At 44.1% G+C, this 22,303-nt stretch overlaps 1 protein-coding gene across 1 annotated transcript; it reads left to right on the top strand.

Annotated features, from left to right (window-relative positions):
• The first annotated feature begins 2,123 nt into the window (after positions 1–2,123).
• Chrna3 (cholinergic receptor nicotinic alpha 3 subunit) lies at positions 2,124–20,906 on the top strand. The gene is made up of 6 exons (XM_076848711.1): positions 2,124–2,184; positions 3,642–3,781; positions 3,894–3,938; positions 5,252–5,361; positions 12,212–13,223; positions 20,778–20,906. The coding sequence occupies exons 1-6, from the start codon at positions 2,124–2,126 to the stop codon at positions 20,904–20,906; spliced, it is 1,497 nt and encodes a 498-aa protein (XP_076704826.1).
• The last annotated feature ends 1,397 nt before the right edge of the window (positions 20,907–22,303 follow it).

Here is a 22,303-nt window from a genome sequence, read left to right on the forward strand (position 1 = left end):
AATTATAACAGGTATAGATCTGTGTAACCACCACTACTATCAGGACACAGGAAAGATCTGTCACCCAAAAGAACTTCCCCTACCATTTCCTTATAGCCTCAACTCCTCCACTTCCAACCCCAGGGAACCACTTACCTTCTTTCTATAACTATTGTTCAGTGTCTTTGAGAATGCTATTTAACTGGAATCATACAGTATGTAGCCTCTGGAGATTGTTTTCTTTGGTTAGCATAATACCTTTGAGATTCATTCAGGTTGCTGAGTGTATATGCCAAGCAGTACTTTATCCTATGGATGTTGAAGCACATTGAGGCTGTTTCCAATTTGGGGCAATTATGAATAGAGCTGTCACATACATCACATGTAGGATGGGTGTGAGCAAAAGTTTTCATTTCTTCAGATAAAAACTCAGCAGTGTGATTGCTGGATTATGTGGTTAAGTATGTGTTTCAACATTAAAAGAAACTGTCAAGTGGTTCTCTGGAGTAGCTGTACTATTTCACAATCTCACCAGCAAAGTGTGAGCAAGGCAGTTGTTCTGTATCCTTTTCTGCCTTGATATTGACAGCATTTGTTTTTCTTTTAGCCATCCTAGCAGATATATCATCCTGGTTTTAATCTGTATTTCTCTTAATGGTGAGTGGTGTTGAACATCATTTTATGTGCTTTTTTTGCCTTCTGTATATCCTCTTTGGTGAATGTTTACTGCCTTTGCTCATTTTTAAAATTGGGTTGTAGTGTTCTTACTGCTGAATTTAAAAATAATTTTATTGAGGCATAATTTAACATACCATAAATTCACCCATTTTTATAGTGTACAATTTAATGAATTTTATTACATTTATCACCATAATCCAGTTTTAGAACATCTCTGTTATTCCCAAGAATATCCCTCATACCCACCTATTACTGTTTAATGTTGAATATGTGATTTTGCCGTATTTTCCAAATGAAGATCCTTTTGCTAGCAGAATGAGAATGGGGCCTGAGAGGTGGACCTCAAGACTTCCAAACATTTTCTGGATCCCACAAATTGTCTCCTTTTGTTTGCTTTAAATGTGGATAGCAGCCCCTTCCAGAAGAAATGAAGGTGACTCACCATTTGCTGAAGCAGGAAAAGAGAACCGGCAAGGAAGGTTAACCTTCCTCCTCTGTTTACATCAGGAAAGACTTCAGGTGTCCTATCATGCCTGGTGCGTGGCCAGAGAGACCAAGGGACCCCAGGGCATCTGCCTGGTCACTGTGCATCCATGGGACACCCAGGACTGCAAATGGTAGTAAGAGAAGAGGGAAATCTACATATTGGGAAGAGTGGGAAGCCAGGTGCCCTCCTGGATGGTTCCAAACCTCATTTTTTATTTCTTTTCTTTTTGTTATACTTTTTTTTAAATTAAGGAACATTTCAAACATGTTCTAAAGCAGAGAGAACAGTATAACCAGATTACAGATTCCATCATCCACAACTCATCGCCAATATTGTTTTAACTGACTCCAACCTACCCATCCCCCTCCTAAACCACACACACACACACACACACACACACACACACACACACATCACACATAAAATATTTAACAATTACTTAAGAACATCAAATACGGGAGGCTCGTTTTGAGGGTGAGCTGGACGTTCTTTATAGAGACGACCTTCTAGCCTAGCGGTCCCCAGTCCCCTGCGGTAGCTGCACACGCCCCGGAAGCCAGGCACAGGGACAGGGATTGGCCCCTCTCCTCCCTGGAGGCTGACAGTGCCCGCTTCTATCTGGTAGGGCGTCGAGCGGTCCGTAGGGTTGCCCAGGGCCCGGGAGGAGGCCGCGGGGCTCAGGGACTGGGGACTCGGAGCCCTCTCCCCACCCGCGCGAGCCCACCTCCGGCATTCGCCCCGCCCCGCGTGGGGCTCGCGACGCTTCTCTCCGGGTGATTCGCTCACTCCGGAGCCCCAAGGCCGCCCAGAGGGAAGAGCCTCGCGGGTCCCCGCGCCCGCACGGCTCTGAGTCCGCCGTCTGCACTCGGAGCTGCGCGGAAAGACCTCAGCGTCCACGTCGGCCGCACCTGCTCCTGACCATTCGCGTCCGCCCGCCCCGTCCGCGCGGTGCGGGAGAGCGGGGCCGAGCCGACGCGCCATGGGCACCCGCCGGCTCTCGCCGCCACCGCAGCTGCTGCTGCTGCTACTGCTGCTGCCAGGTACCGGCGCGGCGTGCGGGGTCCCCAGGGAAGGCGGCCCTAGGAGCGCTTCGCTGGAGGGTCCGGTACCCAGGGTGGGGACGCCCTAGCCGGGGACCCGCAGGCCACTCAGGGACGCGGGATGCCTTCTTCGTTTTCGGCTCCGGTTCCAGCATCTGATCCGTCCATCGCCTCTTTTTACCACTAGTTGGGAAACGGTGGCCAGAGAGGAATACGGACTTCTCCAAGGCCACCTCGGGGAGGCGGTTTCGGGACCCGGGCCGGATCTGGCACGCCAGCCTCTAGTCCGTGGTCCTGGTCGCGTCACCTCGACCCTCAACCGGGGAGCGCGCCTCCCCGCCGGCTGCCGAGGCTCTAGGGGAGCCTGTTGGGACGAAGCCGACCCTGACTCCCCGCTCTTGGGGAGGCCTGGGTTGGCCGGGACTCTGCAAGGCTGCAAGACGTCCCTTGGGGTCCAGCCCGTAGGTTCTTGGGGCATTGTGGCTGTGCTGCATAGGGCTGTTTCTGACCCTCGTTGCGGAAGTCTCCACTACTCAGAGCGCCTTATGCGCTCAACGGAGCTCCTGCCTGGGGCACTTCCTTTGTTGGGGTGTCCGGCGAATCAGGCAAAATCCCATTTCAGGGACTGAAAAATTTGGGTCAGATTCCCTTCCCTCCTCCCCAGTTTGCCCCCAGATCTGTAAGTGGGCTGCAGCTGACCCAAGATGCCTTAACTATGCTGGGGTGTGGCTTATGAACAAAAGGGATTGCTCAGGGCTTCGGAGAAATAAGGGACTTCTAGCAGGATATGAAGACAGCATGGGCAGGAACTGGGGGTCCCACTCTGAGATCATGAGAGACAGGTGGGTGCCTCGGCTTCCAAGAAGGCTGTGGCCAAATGTCTACACGATCCTGAGTGGGACAAGGGGGACTCCCAGATCTGGGATGCAGTCTCCTAGGCTTAGAAGCAGGACGCCTGAGCCTGGGTGACCCCCAGCCTCCCTGCCCCTGGGGTTGGACAGGGAATCTTTCCAGGAGTATTTGCACCACATGCCTGCCCTGTAGTAACAATAAAAGTAAGGATAATTTATAGCTCTTGAGCTTTTACCACATGCCACTAAGCACGTCACTCCTCACAATCCTTTGATGTGAATACATTTATAATCTTTATTTTGACCCATAAAGAAACCGAGGCTCAAAGAGGTTAAGCTACTAGGCTAAGCTCACACAGCTCACAGTGGTTTGTTAAGATTTGCACCAGTTTTGTCCAACGTCAGAGCCCAGGCTTATTACCACTGAATTGTGTGACATGGTGGAATCCCTGTCTCTCTTGGGCTTCAGTTTCCCAGTCTGTCATTGGAGGAAGCAATGGAAGTCTGGGGTTCATAGAGTACCCCAGAGATTATCAGTGGGTGATGTCCCTAGTGGGAGAGATAAGTAGTAATTTCCCCAGGGACTGACAGGGCTCTTTCCCTTAGTGGCCAGTAGCTCAGAGGCCGAGCATCGCCTGTTTGAGCGCCTGTTTGAAGATTACAATGAGATCATCCGGCCTGTGGCCAATGTGTCTGACCCAGTCGTCATCCAGTTTGAAGTGTCCATGTCTCAGCTGGTGAAGGTGGTGAGTGCTGGAGCCACAATCTGTGGCCACGGGGTACAGGGCTTCTGGAGAAGCTTTTCCCAGAAGGAGCCTTGTTTTTGTCACTTATGTCTACTTTAATCTCCTTTTCAAGGATGAAGTAAACCAGATCATGGAGACCAACCTGTGGCTCAAGCAAGTAAGTGACACGCTTAGTGCACTGCTGCCCCCTGGTGGTGACTTCTTTAATTGCTGTCCGTGGACCAAAAAGGACCCCACTCCTGGATCACATGCACATGCACTGTTCTGAAGTCCACCTGGAAGGACAACAGGGCCTTGCCCCTTGAGTCACAGGTGGACAGTCTGCAGCTTAGAGAGAGAGACCTCTCCAGAGTCGCACTACCAAATGAGATAGACCTGGCCCCCAATTCTTGGTAGCATAAGACCATCTCCTTCCTTTCCTCTTTGCCAGAACTCATCCTTAAGTCAGAATCAGATTCTCTTGCATCACTAATAGAATAGGAGTAGGGTCTCTGTATTTTCTTGTTCCAATTGAGGCGATAGAATTGGCTTCCTCATAGCTTCCCCAGGGAAGCTTTGCTTAAGACCTGCTGAGAGACATAATTGTCCATTGGCCTGATGGTGACCCTTCTGCCAGCTCAGCCAGCTGAGCATCCTGCGCACACAGCCTTCATCCACAAGAGGCTGACAATAGACACAGTGTCCCCATCCTACACTCCAGGATATATTCCCTCTGCAGCCATAGCATGTCCTCTCTCATCTAGTGCTCTGCTCCCATCCCTTCCTAGACTCAATATGATCATGGCTCTCTCCTCAAGAACCTTTCAAGCTGGGCACAGTGCTGCACACCTGTAATCCCAGCAGCTCAGGAGGCTGAGACAGGAGGATTGCAACTTTAAAGCCAGTCTCAGCAACGGCAAGGCACTAAACAACTCAGTGAGACCTGTCTCTAAATAAAATACAAAAAATAGGGCTAGGGATGTGGCTCAGTGGTCGAGTGCCCGAGTTCAATCCTCAGTAACCCCCCACAACACCAAAAAAAAAAAAAAAGAGAGAGAAACTTTCAGAGTTGGAGAGCTTCTTTTTTTATGGGAGCTTGGTCAAGGATTTGTCTGAAAGAGAGCAGCTGGAACTTAATGCATGGACCTAGATCTGGTGGTAGAAGTCCAGGAAGCTGGACTTGGCATTGGAATGACTGGAGAAAACACCAATCAATGGTCCCTATTTGATTGATGAGGGGCTGGGATCACCCACAGTCATGGAGGCATGGTTCTCCTAGAGCAAGAGGCAACTTACAGACTGAGCTCAGGGCTATCTTCCCTGCTACACACACACACACACACAAGGAGCTGGGCTTGTGTGGTCTGCAACATGCAGGGGGCTCAGGAACTTGTGGCTGAGGTGGGGAGTTACCAAGATATAGTATCAAGAGCAATAAGTCAGGCTGGTCTTTCTGCTGTCTCTTCTTTCCTCTCTGCCCCTTCCCCCCAGATCTGGAGTGACTACAAGCTGAAGTGGAACCCCTCAGACTACGATGGGGTGGAGTTCATGCATGTACCTGCACAGAAGATCTGGAAGCCGGACATTGTGCTGTATAACAAGTAAGGTGCCCGAGGACCCACATATCTGGGGACTGGCAGCCTGAGCTCTGTGTTCTAGGCCCACTGTGATTACTGACAGGCCTTCCTCAGGTCTTTTCCAAGAGGGCTTTGTTCATTCTTCAAGGATTTGCTGAGCATCTACTATATACTAGGTAATAGAGATGCCAGTGAGCCAAAGAGAGTGGCAGTGTGCTGAGTTGCTTCAAAGTAGGTGATGTGCTGATAGAGGAAAAAGCTTCTGGGAAGCGATTGCATTGAATTGGTTTCAAAGGTCACCTCACATCTGGAGAAGGAGCTGGAACGGGGGGGAGCACAGGGAGGCAGGAGAGTATGGACCCTCACTTGCTGTATTGTAGGACATAAAACTGGAAGGGTCAGGGGAACAGCCCTGGTGTATGGCGAGAGAGTGAGGTATGTCAAGGATGGCCTTGAATGTGGCATCTGTTAGCAACTCTGTGCAAAAAGACAGGGATAAAAGCAAATGTCTCCCTTTTTCTTCTTTGAAAGAGAATGAGGGTGTAGGAGAAGGCAGAGCTGGCTGAGTCTGAGTTGTGTCCTCCCAGGGTTCCCCACTTGCAGACAGTTCAGCTGCTAGGGAACTTTTTAAAATACAGGTGTCTACTGTTAAAATATTTTCTTCTTTGTTCCTGTCTTTTCTAAGGTTACTGTATTTTGTAATACACTATACTGCAACCATAGGTATGTTTACATGTATAGTTATATTACCCAATTTCTGTACCCATCCCACAGAAACAGAATGGGTTGGGTACAGGATGGACTCAAGAATGTATTTTCACCAACTGTGCTGGAGACTGTGAGGGCCAGTCTGCTTTGGGGATCACTAATACAGCCTGTTCCCCATATTTTATAGATATAGAATGGGGCCCATAGTAGAAGGTGACCTCATTCAGTGGTTGTGTGGCAAAGCCAGGCCTAGGGTGGTCTCGGTAGTCCTCTATGCTTTAGGAGGCTGATGCTGTGATCTTGGGGCTCAGGCGGGCACTCCCAGCCCATTCTTTGCCTGTCCTTAAACCTTTTCTCCACTCTCCCCAGTAGCAAATCTGCCAGCAGGCAGTTATCCACTGCACAAATGTCCCCTCCAAATCGCCTCCCACTGGTAAAAGTCTGAGCCTTGAGGAATGGATCTGTGCCCCTCACCACACACACACAGGCTGAGTAAAGTTCCCAGGTGCAAAGTGTGGTGAGCTCTGCCAGCCACAGAGGCCCTGGTCAAACTGGATGGCCACAGCCCCCTGAGGATGAGTATAGGCCTCTGGAGGGAAGTGGGTGGTTCCTACCATCCAGGGAAGCTGCTCACAGGCCATTCCCTCCCAGGGGCACATGTGGAGTCTCCTCTGGATCCAGAGTATACATCTTCCTATCTCAGGTAGCCCTCCTTTTTCCCTTTCAAAAGTTTTCCCTCTCTGATTCTGCTCATGTGGTGTATCTAAAGCCCATTTCTCCTTCTTAAACCCACACAAAACTGATCCCTTCCACATTTAAGCTCTTTTATTAAGCAAACACAAATTATAACCAATATTTTACCATATATACTAATTTGTTTTCCAGATATTGGAAAACAAATTTTTTCACCCATGTTTCAACTGAGTGATAATGTTTTAACCACTAAAGCCATGAAGGGTGGGGCTGGAGAGATGTATCTTGGTGAGAGAGTAAGTGGATGCTTACTTACATTAATAGGGCCCTGAGTTCAAACCCCAGCACCAAAAACAAAAACAAAAACAAAACAAAACAAACATCAGGCAAACAAAACACCATTTTTTAAGTAAAACATTTCATAGAGTTAGTATAATCTGATTTTAATGAATTAAAGCATTCTTTGTTCAGGTATTTATTCATATTAGTATACACTGATATGTTTTTACTACTGGTAGCAGTACTCTTGGTATTACAATTAGCATCAGGACTGGGGAAGCTGATATATATATATATATATATATATATATCTCCCATCTTCTGGTCCCCAGCAGAAACAAAAAGGATGTCTTTAACCTTTTCAGACATAATTTTACAAATATTCCTTTCATGCAACTTGTATTTATAAGCCTGTCCTTAAAGAACTGAGACATAAGATGTACTCAGCTGGTTTGCATAAGTATTTCCTTCCACTGCAAGCTGATATAGAAATCTCATGGTCCAGAGGCTCTTAGGGAACTGGGCAGAGTATAGAGAATTCTTGCTAAGCAGGAACTGAGAACACAAGCAAAAATATTAGATTTACATTTTGGGTTTTATGGCTGTTTCCTTGCTGGCAATTTAGGGCGAACAGCTGCAATACTGTAGGATGAATGATTTTAACAGTAATGAGAGATGTGGCCAAACACTTCAATTTAAATATATCATAAGGAATTTCCTTGGAATCTGCAGCTGAAAATAATATTGTGAAAAATCATCCAGTCCAACCTTTTACTTAGAACTTACATCTCTCAAATTGACCCTCTGTTGAGGGTTTCTCTTCCTTTGAACACAATAGAAATACCATTTTTTTTTCTTATATCAGAATTTTTCCTATGATGTTTTGTTTATTCTAAAGTTCATTCTTTAATAGAATCCTCAAAATGCTCATAGATACAACATACCCTTAGTTCTTGCAAGTTCATAAGAGAATATTTTTTAGAGAATACTTTTTAGAGAATACTTTTAGGTTGCTTGGCTGGATAGAAAATCCTTGGTTTCTATTTCCCTGTAATGAAAACCTTATAAATTTTACCTCGTTGTCTTTTAGTAAGAAGTGTTGTTGTCAAAATCCATGTCAATCTAATTTTCTTTTCCTTGTTAAATAAGGTGACTTTTGAGAGATGAACAGGGCATTATAAATAAACATGACAGGACCACACATGTAAGCCAGGCTGTCCTGAGCAAATGGGCAAATTCAATTGATAGTCATTTATAAGTAGTCGGCCTTTTGATTGGCTACCCACAGGATTTCTTCCTTTGTCTTTATTTTTAGTTTGAGATGGGGTCTTTCTTTGTTGCCCTAACTGGTCTCAAACTTATGAGCTCAAGTGATGCTCTTGAGTCTGCCTAGGGGTATGGGGATATGCCTCTACTTTGTCCTTAAAGTCTACTTGTTGGGCATGGTGGTGCACACCTAAAATCCCAGCTAATCAGGAGGCTGAGGTAGGAGGATTGTTAAGTTTGAGACCAGCTTGGGCAACTTAGGGAGATCCTGTCTCAAAATAAAATATATAAAGGGCTGGGGGTATAGCTCAGTAGTATAGCACCCCTGGATTCACCCGTACCAAAAAAAAAAAAAAGTCCAGTTTACTATGTAGCACATACATAAGAAGCCCCTTTTTTCCAGGGAAGTTTTTTTTTTTTTTAAAGAGAGAGAGAGAGAGAATTTTAGAGCGCGCTACCACTTGAGCCACATCCCCAGCCTCTAGGGAAGTTTTGGTTTTTAAAAAAATTTTTTTTATAGTTGTAGATGGACAGCATGCCTTTATTTATCAACCCCAGTGCCTCACACATTCTAGGCAAGTATCTGTCACTGAGCTGCAGCCCCAGCCCCTCCCGGGAAGTTTTTTTACATTAGGTTTTTAAGATTTGTTCTATTCCATTGATTTGGTTTCCTCTGCTGGAACACATATGCACATGTGTGTGCACATGCTCATGTTCATGAGCACACGTGCGCGTGCTCTCTATATACACATATATACATATGTATATATACATATATGTATGTGTGTGTGTATATATATATACGTGTATATATATATATACATATATATATATATGTATATATATATATATGAATTTCTCTGCCTATGTTCCTTCTCTATTATGCTCTTAAATTTGATTTAAACAATTTTGTGTGTGTGTGGTGCTGGCGATTGAACTCACGCTACTGTCAGTTGCATCTGCTTTGTGGATGTTTGGCTTATGTCCTCCTTAAACAGTTACCTTGAAGTGAGAAAATCTGCACTCAGGTTAGCCACCTCCAGGGTCTGCCAGCACTTGAACCTTCTACCACCTCATCCCACTTTCTCCCCTGTTCACTTTGGATCCGACTTTTCCTCTGAGTGGGCCTCTGAACTTGGGGGCTTATTTCTGAGATTCTCTCAAGCCCTGCCAGCCCCAGCTTCTCTTCAGACCCTAAGTGAATTCCCATGGTCTTTGTTATTGTTCTTATCCACAAATTGGAACCTATGGAACCATAAATTGTTCTTACCCTCTGTTTTACTGTCCCCTTGCTGAGGGTTCAACACAGAGTAGGTCCTTTTCTTTGTGGGGGCAGACACTTCTTGGAGATTTCTTTTCTCTTCTCTCAGGTACTTCCTCCCAGAAGCTAGTCCCACATGGGCCCCCTGGGTCACGGAGTAGTCTGACCCCTACCCTCATATTCTCAGGTTCGAGGGTTGCCCTTAAACCTGTCTGCTAACAGTGTGATCCACAGGTTTGTTCCTTTGCCATCCTAATTGTCCAGGATTTTTAGGGAATTTGGAGATTGCAAAAACCTCTACCATCTTGGTTTTTCTCCTACCCTGGCCCCACTTACCTCCTTAATCTTCCCTTATATTGAAGGAACACCTCAGCTCATCGTTTACTCACACTGCCTTCTATTTTTTCAACTAATGCACATGGTTTGGCAGTTAAGTCAGCTCAGTTCCTCCTGCTTCTGCTGCCTCTTGCTGCCAGCCATCTCACTCTTGGGCTCTGCCAGGGGTAAGATCTTCATTTATTTTTTTGGTCATTCATTCAGTCAACAGATATTTACCAGGTGCTCTCTGTTTAGCTAGTGCTATGCGAGACCCCAGTCCCCAGCTGGGTCCTTGTCTTCTCTCTCAGTGGTATAGATATGACAGTTGATATGCCCCAAGCACCAAACAGGCCTTCTGACCTGAGTACACACAGCCAGGGGCATCTTTAGGCAGTAACCATGGCCAAGATCCCCAGAAATGAGCAAAAATGAGTACTAGCAACCAGGGCAAACATATCTCTGGTGTTTGTTCTTTGGACACACATACTTTGATGAGTCCTTGCTTAAGAACCGAAGTTCTGAATGGCCAAGGCTCTGTCCACAAACTCTATGGACTTTGAGCAAATCATTTTTGTTCTCTGACCCTCAGTTTCCTCTTCAGTAAAATGAAAGGATTAGATTACAGCTGGGATGGGTCAACTCTGTGAAGTCCAAAGAGTAAAATATTTTAGATTTTACAGGTCATAGAGCTTATGTCACAGCTATTCAACTTTGCCTTATAGCTCAAAATGGCTGTAGACATTAAAAAACAAACAGAAGTAGCTTTGTCCAAACAGAATGTATTTGTGGAAGTAGGTGACAGGCCAGTGGGCCAGAATTTGCCAACCCCTGGACTAGACCCTCTACACAGATCCCTTATTTCCCTGACATTTTATGGATCCAGGAGGCCTCTGTCTTTCTGTGGGTCTTTCTAGCCTTCTGCTTAGCCCAGCTCAGAGTGCCATGGGTGCTAACATGGGCTAAGTCCATTTGGAGAACTTAGCCCATGTTAGCACCCATGGCACCCCACCCCACTGCCCAACCCTCTCCCATCTGCCTGGAGCCAGGAGCTGGAAGAGGGAAGGGAAGCTAAGAACATATAAACCCAGCAGGGCAAACCAGCCAGCTGGAGTGAAGGTGGGCAGGGCTTTGGCATTGAGTCTTCAGTGCAATGACTGTCTTGCTCAATCAAGGGATGTGAGGGTGGGAGGCCCAGAGACTAGCAGGGAGGAAAGAAGTGCACTGGAATGTTCCCATTTAGTTTTCACAGGTTCTTCTCCAATAACAGTCACACAAGGACATCCCTAAATGTTTCGATTCTATAATTGTCTTGCAGCTCTTCATGTACCAGGTAAAGGGATTTGAAAGATACAAACACCTTCAAATGCTGGAATGCTAAGAAATAGAAAAGGGCTGATCTAAGGAAATGTAAGAGCCTTCAGTGGGCAGGGACATTGTGAGGACCATCCGGCCTTACTGTCAGATGACATCATCTGGCTGTTGCAATGGATTGCTACAGGGTATTGAGCCTATCATCAGATCTCCTGCTGAAAAAAAAATCAGCTAGTAACAAGATGACTCTAAGAAAGAATGTGTATCTATGCTCAAAAACAAAAAAAGGGGGTGTGTGTGTGCACGTAGTTTAAAGAAAGGAAGAAAAACATGGAGAGTAAGTGGGGGCAGATAGGGAAAGAGAAGGCAAAGGACTCTGTTATGCTGAATATGAAAGGCAAGGAATCAGAAGACATGATCATCTACTGTGGAATAATGTTGGGAGGAATGGGCAGTGTGGTGAATAGTAGGATCAGGATCTGCAGGTAGGTTCTGGAAATAAAATCATCTAAAAAGGTTCAGTTTAGTGGGTATGGGCTTCCACGGTGTCTGTGCAACCCCTTTCAGCCTACCATCTGGTTACACACACACACTAGGCGCCCAGTGGAGAATGAACAAGATTCTAACAAGGTCCAGACCACAGGGACAACAGATAGCAAATATATACTGCTTGAACACCTGCCTCCAGGTCAATGACTTTCATCCCATTTTTTAAAATTAAGCAGGGATGGGGAGGTCTTTCTGGCATTTGGGGGTCTCTGTAACCATCAGGTTGGGAATTTTATGTTGTGTAATGAACTGGTGATGTGCCCAAGGGTCAAGGAATATGACAGACTGTGTGTTGGGAGGAGGTCTGGGACTTATTTTATCCACCAGTAAATGGGACAGTGAACTAGGTGACCTCTCATGGCACTTTTAGCTCTCACATTCCAGTTTTACAAACCACTACTTGCCATTTACCTGCTGGCAGCATGAAAATCTGGGCTGGATGACCCTGCGGTAGTGACCATGTCACCATGCTCCTCTTTTCCTTTGCAGTGCTGTTGGGGATTTCCAGGTGGATGACAAGACCAAAGCCTTACTCAAGCACACAGGTGAAGTGACTTGGATACCTCCAGCCATCTTCAAGAGCTCGTGCAAAATCGACGTGACCTACTTCCCATTTGATTACCAAAACTGCACCATGAAGTTCGGTTCCTGGTCCTACGATAAGGCGAAAATCGACCTGGTCTTGATTGGCTCCTCCATGAACCTCAAGGACTACTGGGAGAGTGGTGAGTGGGCCATCATCAAAGCCCCAGGTTACAAACATGACATCAAGTACAACTGCTGCGAGGAGATCTACCAGGACATCACATACTCTCTGTATATCCGGCGCCTGCCCTTGTTCTACACCATCAACCTCATCATCCCCTGCCTCCTCATTTCCTTCCTCACTGTGCTCGTCTTCTACCTGCCCTCCGACTGCGGAGAGAAGGTGACACTCTGCATCTCTGTCCTTCTCTCCTTGACCGTGTTTCTACTGGTGATCACTGAGACCATCCCATCCACCTCCCTGGTCATCCCCTTGATCGGGGAGTACCTCCTGTTCACCATGATTTTCGTCACCTTGTCCATCGTCATCACAGTCTTCGTGCTCAACGTGCACTACAGAACCCCAACCACCCACACAATGCCCACCTGGGTGAAGACGGTATTCTTGAACTTGCTCCCTAGGGTCATGTTCATGACCAGGCCGGCCAGCAATGAAGAAAACACTCAGAAGCCAAGGCCCTTCTACAGTGCCGAGCTCTCAAATCTGAATTGTTTCAGCCGCACAGAATCCAAAGGGTGCAAGGAAGGCTACCCCTGCCAAGATGGGATGTGTGGTTACTGCCACCACCGCAGGATCAAAATCTCAAATTTCAGCGCAAACCTCACTAGAAGCTCCAGTTCTGAATCTGTTGATGCTGTGTTGTCCCTCTCTGCTCTGTCACCAGAAATCAAAGAAGCAATTCAAAGTGTCAAATATATTGCCGAAAATATGAAAGCACAGAATGAAGCCAAGGAGGTGAGAGTCTGGTTGCTGTTATCATCCATTCAGTCAGCAGGCGTGTGGGTTCTTTGTGCAGCAAAGCATTGGGTGGGGCTAAGAAATTAGACTCTGGGTTCAGCAGCCTGTGTTCAGGACAGCTATATGTCCTTGGATATGTGAGTCACCTCACCTCCCTGAGCCTCTTTTCTCATGTGTAAAATGTGGTGATAAAGCCTGTGAAGATGTGGTGCCCTAAGTTAGCCACAGGGCTGCCAGCAGTTCCAGCCACTAGGACATCTGTGCGGAGTGTGGATTAGGAGATAGCCTGGAATAGGGCACGAGGCCAGACTCTCTCCAGTTAGTATTGACCAGCTGCATTTTTATTTTCACTTTTTGTGTTCTCTCACTGAGGTATAATTTGCATGGAGTAAAGTGCCTGCTCCATATAACTGTGCAGCTCAATGAATGTTTACATTATGTCTACACCTGTGTAAACATGATCCAGGCGAAGTTTCAGAATATTCTCGATGCCCCCTTAAGTTTTGCCGTGCCCCTTCCAGGTCATTCTTCTCCCCAAGTGACCAACCCCGATTTTTTTTTTTAAATTTATATGTGGTGCTGAGAATCAAACCCAGTGCCTCACACACACTAGGCAGTGCTATACCACTAAGCGACAACCCCAGCCCCTGACTATTTACATTGGTTATCTTTATCTGTTCTTGGATTTCACATACATGGAATAGCATCCTGTCTGACTTCTTTCATTCAACATGTCTTTGAGCTTTATCCTTGTTGCTGTTTCCTTATTATTGGTGTGTAATATTCCTCAATATGACCGTATTACCTTGTTTGTTTTACAATTTTTGGACAACTATGAACAAAGCTGCTTATAAATTGTCTTTTTTTAGAGAGAGAGAGAGAGAGAATTTTTTAATATTTATCTATTTTTTAGTTTTCGGCAGACACGAACATCTTTGTTTGTATGTGGTGCTGAGGATTGAACCCAGGCCGCATGCATGCCAGGCGGGCGCACTACCGCTTGAGCCACATCCCCAGCCCAACTTATGTCTTTTAGTGAAAATATGCACTTATTTTTCTGGCATATACACCTACGATTAGATTTGCTAGATCTTTAGAGAAATGTATTTTTTTTAATTTTTATTTTTTAGTTGTAGTTAGACACAATACCTTTATTTCACTTATTTATTTTTATGTGATACTGAGGATAAAACCCAGGGTCTCACACATGCGAGGCAAGCGCTCTACCATTGAACCACAACCTCAGCACGAAATGTGTTTTTAAAAAATTTTTTTGTAGGTGTAAATGGACAGAATGCCTTTATTTATTTTATTTATTTTTTTGTGTGTAGTGCTAAGGCTCGAACCCCTTGCCTCACACATATGAGGCAAGTGCTCTGCCACTGAGCTGTAGCCCCAACAGGAAAGATGTATTTTTAACTTTAGTGGATATTGTAAAATTTCCAGAGTTTGAACCAGCTATCACTCCCCAGCAATGTGTGAGAGTTCCAGGTGCTTCACCTCCTCTCCAAGATGTGCTAAGTGGTATCTCACCGCTGTTCAAATTAGTATTTCCGGTTGAGTAATTACTAGGGCTCTTTTTCATATGCTTTTTGGCCATTTGGATATCTTCTTTTGTGAAATATCTATTCACATTCTTTTGCTCTTTTTAAAGAATTGGGTGAACTTAGTTCTATTTTTGCTAAAAACCTTCTACCAGAGCTAACGTTAAGGATAGGTAAGTTTTACATGAAATAATGTCATGTGTCTGGCTGTTTCATGACCCTTTGTATGCCCCCAAGGTTTTCAGGATCATACTCACTGATTTTATAAGAGTCTTTGCTTTTAAATTAATTGGTTCTGCCTTGTTTATTAGCAAAGAGCTATTACAAGATAATTTCAGCTCCTGATGCATGGTAGGTAATTAATGTTAGTCAGGAATGCCTGGAGCCCTTTAGCAGATGAGACAGGAAGCAAACAGCCATAGCTGCCCTCAGCTCCCCACCCAGCCATCTGAGCTACCTGGAGCAATCTCAGGGCTGATTTAACAATGCAAAATATCCAGCTGATGCCATTAATTTAGCCAAAAAGATAGGCATTCCTTTAAATTTGGTTGAAATTGTTACTGGACATTAAATAAATGATCAGTGGAAATCTCTTATTTGTTCAACACTGATAACTTTTGAGGACATTCTCTACATTTTCCTAACCCTTTTCAAATAGTCATTTAAGTTAGCAATGATTTTATTAAAGGTTGAGATCTCAGTACCTACATTCTAGCTTTTTCAGGCTAAGATGACCTTTATTCCAAAAATTATTTCCTAGACATTATGCAAGCTGAGGGTTTTGGAAGGATCTATGGCAAACGAGTGGCCGACACCCATCTCAAGGGGCAGGCACTGCCTCACCTCTGGACATCTGTTACTACATGAGAATGTGGGTAGATCCTTCTGGTTTTCCAGAGAAAGCAGAAATCTGGCCATGCAGCCAGCAGATTGCAACACACATATGAGGGGGTAACAAGTGTTAGGATAAATGTGGCTGCTCAGTGGTCAGAAGAGTGGATCCCCCTGAAGGATTTCTTCTTTCCCTTATTGAGTAACTGACACTGCTATTTACAGTTCTCCAGAGATATTTTAATTTCCTATTCTTTGGCTCAAACTTGGCAGATGTTAACTGTCCCTGGCTCCACAGAGCCTAGACAGTATCCTAGGCTGTTTTCCCAGCTATCTCCAGAGGCTGCTGCAAGCCTGGGAATGACTATCCTTAGTGTTAAATAAAAACTTATGGGAGGCCATGGATTTTTGACTGGGTACCTGCACAGGCCCAATGGACCAAGCCAATGTTGAGTTTAATCACAGTAACAGACCTTTGGTTGGTTGCAGAAGGCCCTGTAGCCAATTAACTAGTTAAGCCATAGTCAGTTGTTTTCTGTGTGTCACATCTATTTCCCTATGCATGTTGTTGGACCATATTTTTGGTTGACATTTTCAGGTTCTGGGAGCTGCCCAGTTGGAGAAGTAGTTTTATTTTGTTTTGTTCAGATAAACCGTACTAGCTTTAATTGGTGTAAAGAACTCCGCCCACCCCCTTACTGGGATTGAACCCAGAGGTGCTTGAACTACATCCCAGCTCTTTTTGGGACAGGGGCCCATACGGTCCTTGAACTTGCAATCCTCCTGCCTTGGCCTCAGTCACTGGGATTAATTCTGTGCCACTGCAGCCTGCTGGAAATTTCCCTTTTAATGCTGAATGCTCTCATTGGGAATTAGAAGTGGGTTACCAAGTTAGAAAACTAGAACTCACCTGGGGAAGTACTGTTTGTTGACAGCAGTTTTGGTGGCTGATCACACCCTGGCTGTCCACTGTACATGCTACTCTAGAGATCTTGGAGGTGCACAGATCAGTCAAGATCTTTTAAGCTCATTGTTTGGAAGCCGCTTGTTTTATTTGGTGGATTATTCATTCATTCTAATCACAGCATGACCTATGAGCAATGATTAATTTGTGTTGTGATTAGTTTTATCAGGGTTATATTTTTTGCCTTATTCCAATGTCTTCCATTTACCTGTTTGTTTTTTCCTCAGTTCTTGCTATATATAAGAAAGTTTTAATTTTTATGAATAAAATACATGAAAGCCACATGATATTCTATTTTTTTATTCTTCTGGTGGTTTTTACTGCCTTAAACCCATACTCAATTCTCTTTTCCCTATCCATCAACTCAGTCTCTTACCTTTTTCAATATCTGTATCCTGCCTGCCACAGACGCACCTCTCCTGTGGTCTTCCTCATGTCCTGCAGCCACATTGGATGTTACTAGTATCTTAGTTCAGCAGTTTTTTAAATTTATTTTTTAAATTTTAATTTGTTACATGACAGAATGCATTATAATTCATATTACACATATAGAGCACAACTTTTCATATCTCTGGTTATACACAAAGTAGAGTCACATCCTTCGTGTCTTCATACATGTACTTAGGGTAGTGATGACCATAGCATTCCATCATCTTTCCTCTCCCCATGCCTCCTCCCTTCCCTTCCCTCCCTTTTGCCCTATCTAGAGTTCATCTAATCCTCCTATGCCCCCTCACCTAGTTCAGGATTTTTTTTCTTGTTCAGAATTTTGATGAATGTACTTTTTCATTTCTGTCATTCAGTTTTTAAAGTCTACCGTGAACTTTACTTTTACCCTTCACATGTATCCTATGGCGTACCCTGGATTTCTTAGCAACATGCTTTCCTCAAGGGTGTTTATGGGTAAACCTTCTAAGGCCTGGAAGGCTTAACTTATTGTGACTTCACTCGTGTGTGTGTGTGTGTGTGAATTCATTTTATCCTGTAATAATCCTGTGAGGTCTATACTATTATTATTTCAATATTACAAATATATAAATTGAGGCACATGGCAACTACAAGACTTTTTCTTGGTCATGAAGTTCAGGATGCTGTTAGTTGGATACAAAATGCTAGTGTTTAAGTTCTTTTCCTTAAATACTCAAAATTATTTATATATGTGTGTGGCTATATATTTATATATAGTTTATCTATCTATCTATGGCTTCATAGTCATTTTGCCTCAGTATCACTTTGGGGGAAAGTTTTGTCTTAATGCTGTGCCTTTGTAATTGATTCTGCCTAGAAGCTATTAGAACTTTCTATTTTTAGAGAAATCTAATGACATCAAACACAATGTGTCTAGTAGGTGTGAGTCCCACCTTATCAGTCTGGCATTCTTAGGAGCCTTTTCATTCTGGGCTTCCATCTTTCTTTACTGCTGGGACATCCAAGGTTATGGTTTCTGTAGAGATTCCTTCTCACCCCCTTCCTGTATTCTTTCCTGAGTTTGTACTGTACCCACCTGAACATGTCTGCATCCTGCTTCCCCATCTTAGTTTTCTCATTTCTTAGCTCTTCCATCCTTCCTGCCACTCAGGATGGCTCCTCAGCCTCGCCGCCCCACCACTGCTGCTTTCCTGGGCCGTATCTACCCTGCTAGTTAGCTCATCTCCTGAGTTCTTTGTCACAAATTTTCTATTTTCACACCTACTATTTTTTGTACCTTTTACACTTAGTGGTTCTTCTGTCAAACTGCTTGTTTCTACTTCATGTTTCCAGTGTTCTCTTATCTTAGAGGAGAGCATTTTTAAGTCCTTGCCCTGTCTAATGTGTTCATTTTCCTCCAGATGGCTAAATGTGTGTCTTTTTGGCCTGTAAACGCCCTTCCTCCAGGGAGAGTCAGCTGTCCTTGGTGAATTGTTTGAGGGAAGGGCCAAAAGTCAGACAGCACAAGGCTGAGGACATCTCGTCACAAACTGGGGTAATTTCCCTTTGAGGGTGCTGCCTCCCCTCTAGGTGTTTTGTTCCTAAAGAAATGCCTGGCCACCTCCTGCCTGGCTCTGATTTCTTCCAGTCCCTTCTGCTGGACTAAAGTAGTTCAGTCCTTGATGTGGGAGGAGAGGAAGGAAGCTTCAGCTACTCCAGTCAGTGGGCACCTTTCTATGCTCTGCTCTTCCCATCAGCCAGGCTCTGCTGGCCTTGCACATCACCCCTGAGCCTGCATCTCTGGGAAGGGAGCAGACAGGCTGAGGTGGTAATAAGGCAGGGCCAAAAAGAGCACCACACCAAAGCTCCCCCACCTTCTCCTTCCATGGAGACCCCTTCCTGGCTCACCTGCCACCCCACCTGCTATGCCCGCTCCCCAGGCCACCACTTCCCTATTTTGGTTTCGGAGAGTCTTTAGAGCCTCTTGTTTCTGGGCCATCTCCAGGGTTGTGCTGTGCAAGGGAGCTAGGAGCTTGGGCCTGTTCACCATTTTGCCCAACTCTCATCTACCCTTGATTTATCATTTAGTCCCAACGTTTCTAGAGAATGGCCGATATCATTGTGCTTTAAAGGCTTTAAGAGTTAGATTTAGGGCTGGTGTTGTAGCTCAGCGGTAGAGCACTTGCCTAGCGTGCCTGAGGCTTTGGTCCCCAGCACCACATAAAAAAACCTAAATAAACAAAATAAAGGTATCATGTCCTTCTACAACTAAAAATGGAGAGAGAGAGAGAGAGAGAGAGAGAGAGAGAGGCAGGCTTAAAATTCATGCCCCCTTTGTACCCATGTCTAAGACACAAGTCCAGTTTTTCTTCATTGGGCTGAACCACGTGAAGTGCAGTCAGAGGGAGATTTAAATGGGGATATTAGTCATTTTTTCAAATCAACATTAACATCAATAGGTACTGTTCATTAAGGACTCTGTACCAAAACAACCCTCTGAGGTAGGTATTGTTCTTATTCCCATTTTATAGATAAATAAGTTGAGGCCAAGGGAGGAGATAGAATTTACCCAGATTCTTACAGCTAGAAAGGAGCAGAGTGATATTATAATCAAAATCCGTCTCCAGGTCTCTATTTTCCCACCTGCCTGCCTCTTACACCCTTAGGAGGCTCAGCCTATAGTATATGGGTAGAAATCAGAGCCCCTGGTAGATCTGAAGCACTTACAAACCAGTCTTAGGAATTCAAATAAAGTAACTTGTGGCAAACAGGACATTATAACTTTACCAATGACTTCTTAGTGTCACTGAGAGGACACGTTTACTCAAGCTCATAATAGTAAAATCCACATTTCCCAGTCCCAATTCGGGGCACTTAATTAAATTACAAAATTACATGCTGCCTCTTTATTATGTGATTATTGCTTCAAAATCAGTTGATTCATGGGTTCTCTCCTTCTCAATTCAATTATGGTTCCTTTGCTTTCTGAATCGTCTAGGAGTTTAATTACCATACAATTCTTTTTCCTATTTCAAGCCTCAACTGAAGCTATATTATGTACAATTAGTGTTGCACTCTCTTCCATTTTTTTTTTTTAAACTTCATTGTCAGCAGTTATTTCAACTGTGTAGGGCAGGCTGAACCTCAAATAATACTGTATAGCATTCCATTGTACTTTGACCTTCCACCGGAAGATGACATTTGGTCTGTGGGCATTCTGGAATGGAGTATTAGGAAAGAAAAGGATGATAGACTTGCCTGATGTGCTTTTTCACATTTGCAACAGATGTAAGATTAGTATCTAAAACTGGAAAAGAATGAGTACTTGAAACAATAGCAAGTGATGCTGGGTTGTACTAGCCATTCAAACAAAGGCCCAAAATAGAGGCATAAATAATTGGTTTTGCTAACTTTACAAAACTGAAATTTAGAAAAAATGGGTTATAAAGGCCTAGAAATTTCTCATTTGAAACAGAGCTAATATGATAAATATTTCATACCTATTTCTCTACTGCATGAAGCAAACCTTGATGGTAGATTTCTTCAGACCACATTGAGTAAAAAAAGAGAGTTCTTACATATTGGAGATAAAATGACTTCTTATATGGCCACATATTGTTAAATATTGAAACTATCCACTTGGGGCTGGGGATGTGGCTCAGTGGTAGAGAACCTGCCCAGCATGTACAAGACTCCGGGTTCAAGACCAACACTGCCCCCTACTCACACACACACATTCACTTTGCTTTTCCCCTCGTGCTTTCTCTTTCATGATTTTTATTTATTTGTTTGTTTGTTTTTCAGATTCAAGACGACTGGAAATATGTTGCCATGGTGATTGATCGCATTTTTCTATGGGTTTTCATCCTGGTGTGCATTTTAGGGACAGCAGGATTGTTTCTGCAACCCCTGATGGCCAGGGATGATGCGTAAGCACTGACCTGTGTTTGCCTGAGGCTTACCAGTGTGTGTTTTGAGGGAGGGAGATGTCTGTTTCTTAATAGTAATACATTTTCTGTTACCATGCTACCAGCTTTGATTTTGGCATTTCAAGATTTACTTATTGCCCTGGTTTTTGGCCAAAAAGGAAAGGAAAAAAAATCATGCAAAGAAACCCAACAAGAATACTTATATGTATAAATGAACATTTAGCCTTTTTGACAAGATAAAGAAATGTCAAAATATAAATTATTCTACCTGGGCATGGTGGCACATATTGTAGTTCTAGTGACTCAGGAGGCTGAGGCAGAAGAACAAATTTTGAGGCCAGCCTCAAGAACTTAGACTCTAAGCAACTCAGTGATACCCTGTCTTAAAATAAAAATAAAAAGGCCTGGGGATGTGGCTCAGTGATAAAATATTCCTAGGCTAAATACCCAGTACCACAAGAAAAGAAAAAAAATTCAGTTCTTCCACAGTGATTAAGTAGTGTACTATACTATGGAGCATGTGAAAACAGTTTTTATTTTTTGTTTTCTTTTGACTGCTTGAAACCTAACTGGATAGAAAAACTTCCTGTTCAGAAATATGAAAATCTTGTTCAATATACTACAAATTTCCCAATATTATTTAGCCCATAATCTCCTTTAAGTTTTTACTTCAGGAGTATTCCCATTACTACCATTTCTTACTGTGCATTTCTTATTTTTTACTGTCTTTCAAGAAGTCTAAGGGGCATAGCTCCATTTCAGCTATTTATCTTGTGTAACTCCAAATCATCCCATAAGAAATTATACCCAGTCACACATTCAGGCTACTATAATCAAATACCATAAACTGAGTAGCTTATAAGTAGAAATTTATTTCTCACAATTTAGGAGCCTGGGGAATCCAAAATCAAGGCACCAGCAAGACTCAGTGTCTAGTAGGGCTCTCTTCCTCATGGAGGGTGCCTTCTAGTTGAGTCCTCACCTGGCTGAAGGGCTGAGTTATCTCTCTGGGGTCTCTGTTATAAGGGTACTGATCCCATTTGTGAGGCATGTCCCTATGACTAATCACCTCCTAAAGATTCCACTTTCTGATACTGTCACTCTGGGTGTTGGGTTTCAACATAATTTTAAAGAGACACATTCAGACCAGAGTGTGAACCTTTAGAACAGGGGTTTCTGAACTTTATTAGCTTTATTACCATTTTGGCTGAATAACTGTGTGTTCAGGTGGGGGATTGAGGATGTCCTGTGCACTGTAGGATCTTTAGAAGGACTGTGGCCTCTATCTATTAGATGCCAGTGACAAGCCCTGCTCCCTCACCAGTTGTGACAACCAAAAATGTCTCCAGAAATAATTTAATTGGCATTGGTTGAGAAGTATTGCTGTAGACAAATTATTAG

The sequence above is a fragment of the Callospermophilus lateralis genome, chromosome 3, assembly GCF_048772815.1.
Source record: "Callospermophilus lateralis isolate mCalLat2 chromosome 3, mCalLat2.hap1, whole genome shotgun sequence".
NCBI classification, from domain to species: domain Eukaryota; kingdom Metazoa; phylum Chordata; class Mammalia; order Rodentia; family Sciuridae; genus Callospermophilus; species Callospermophilus lateralis.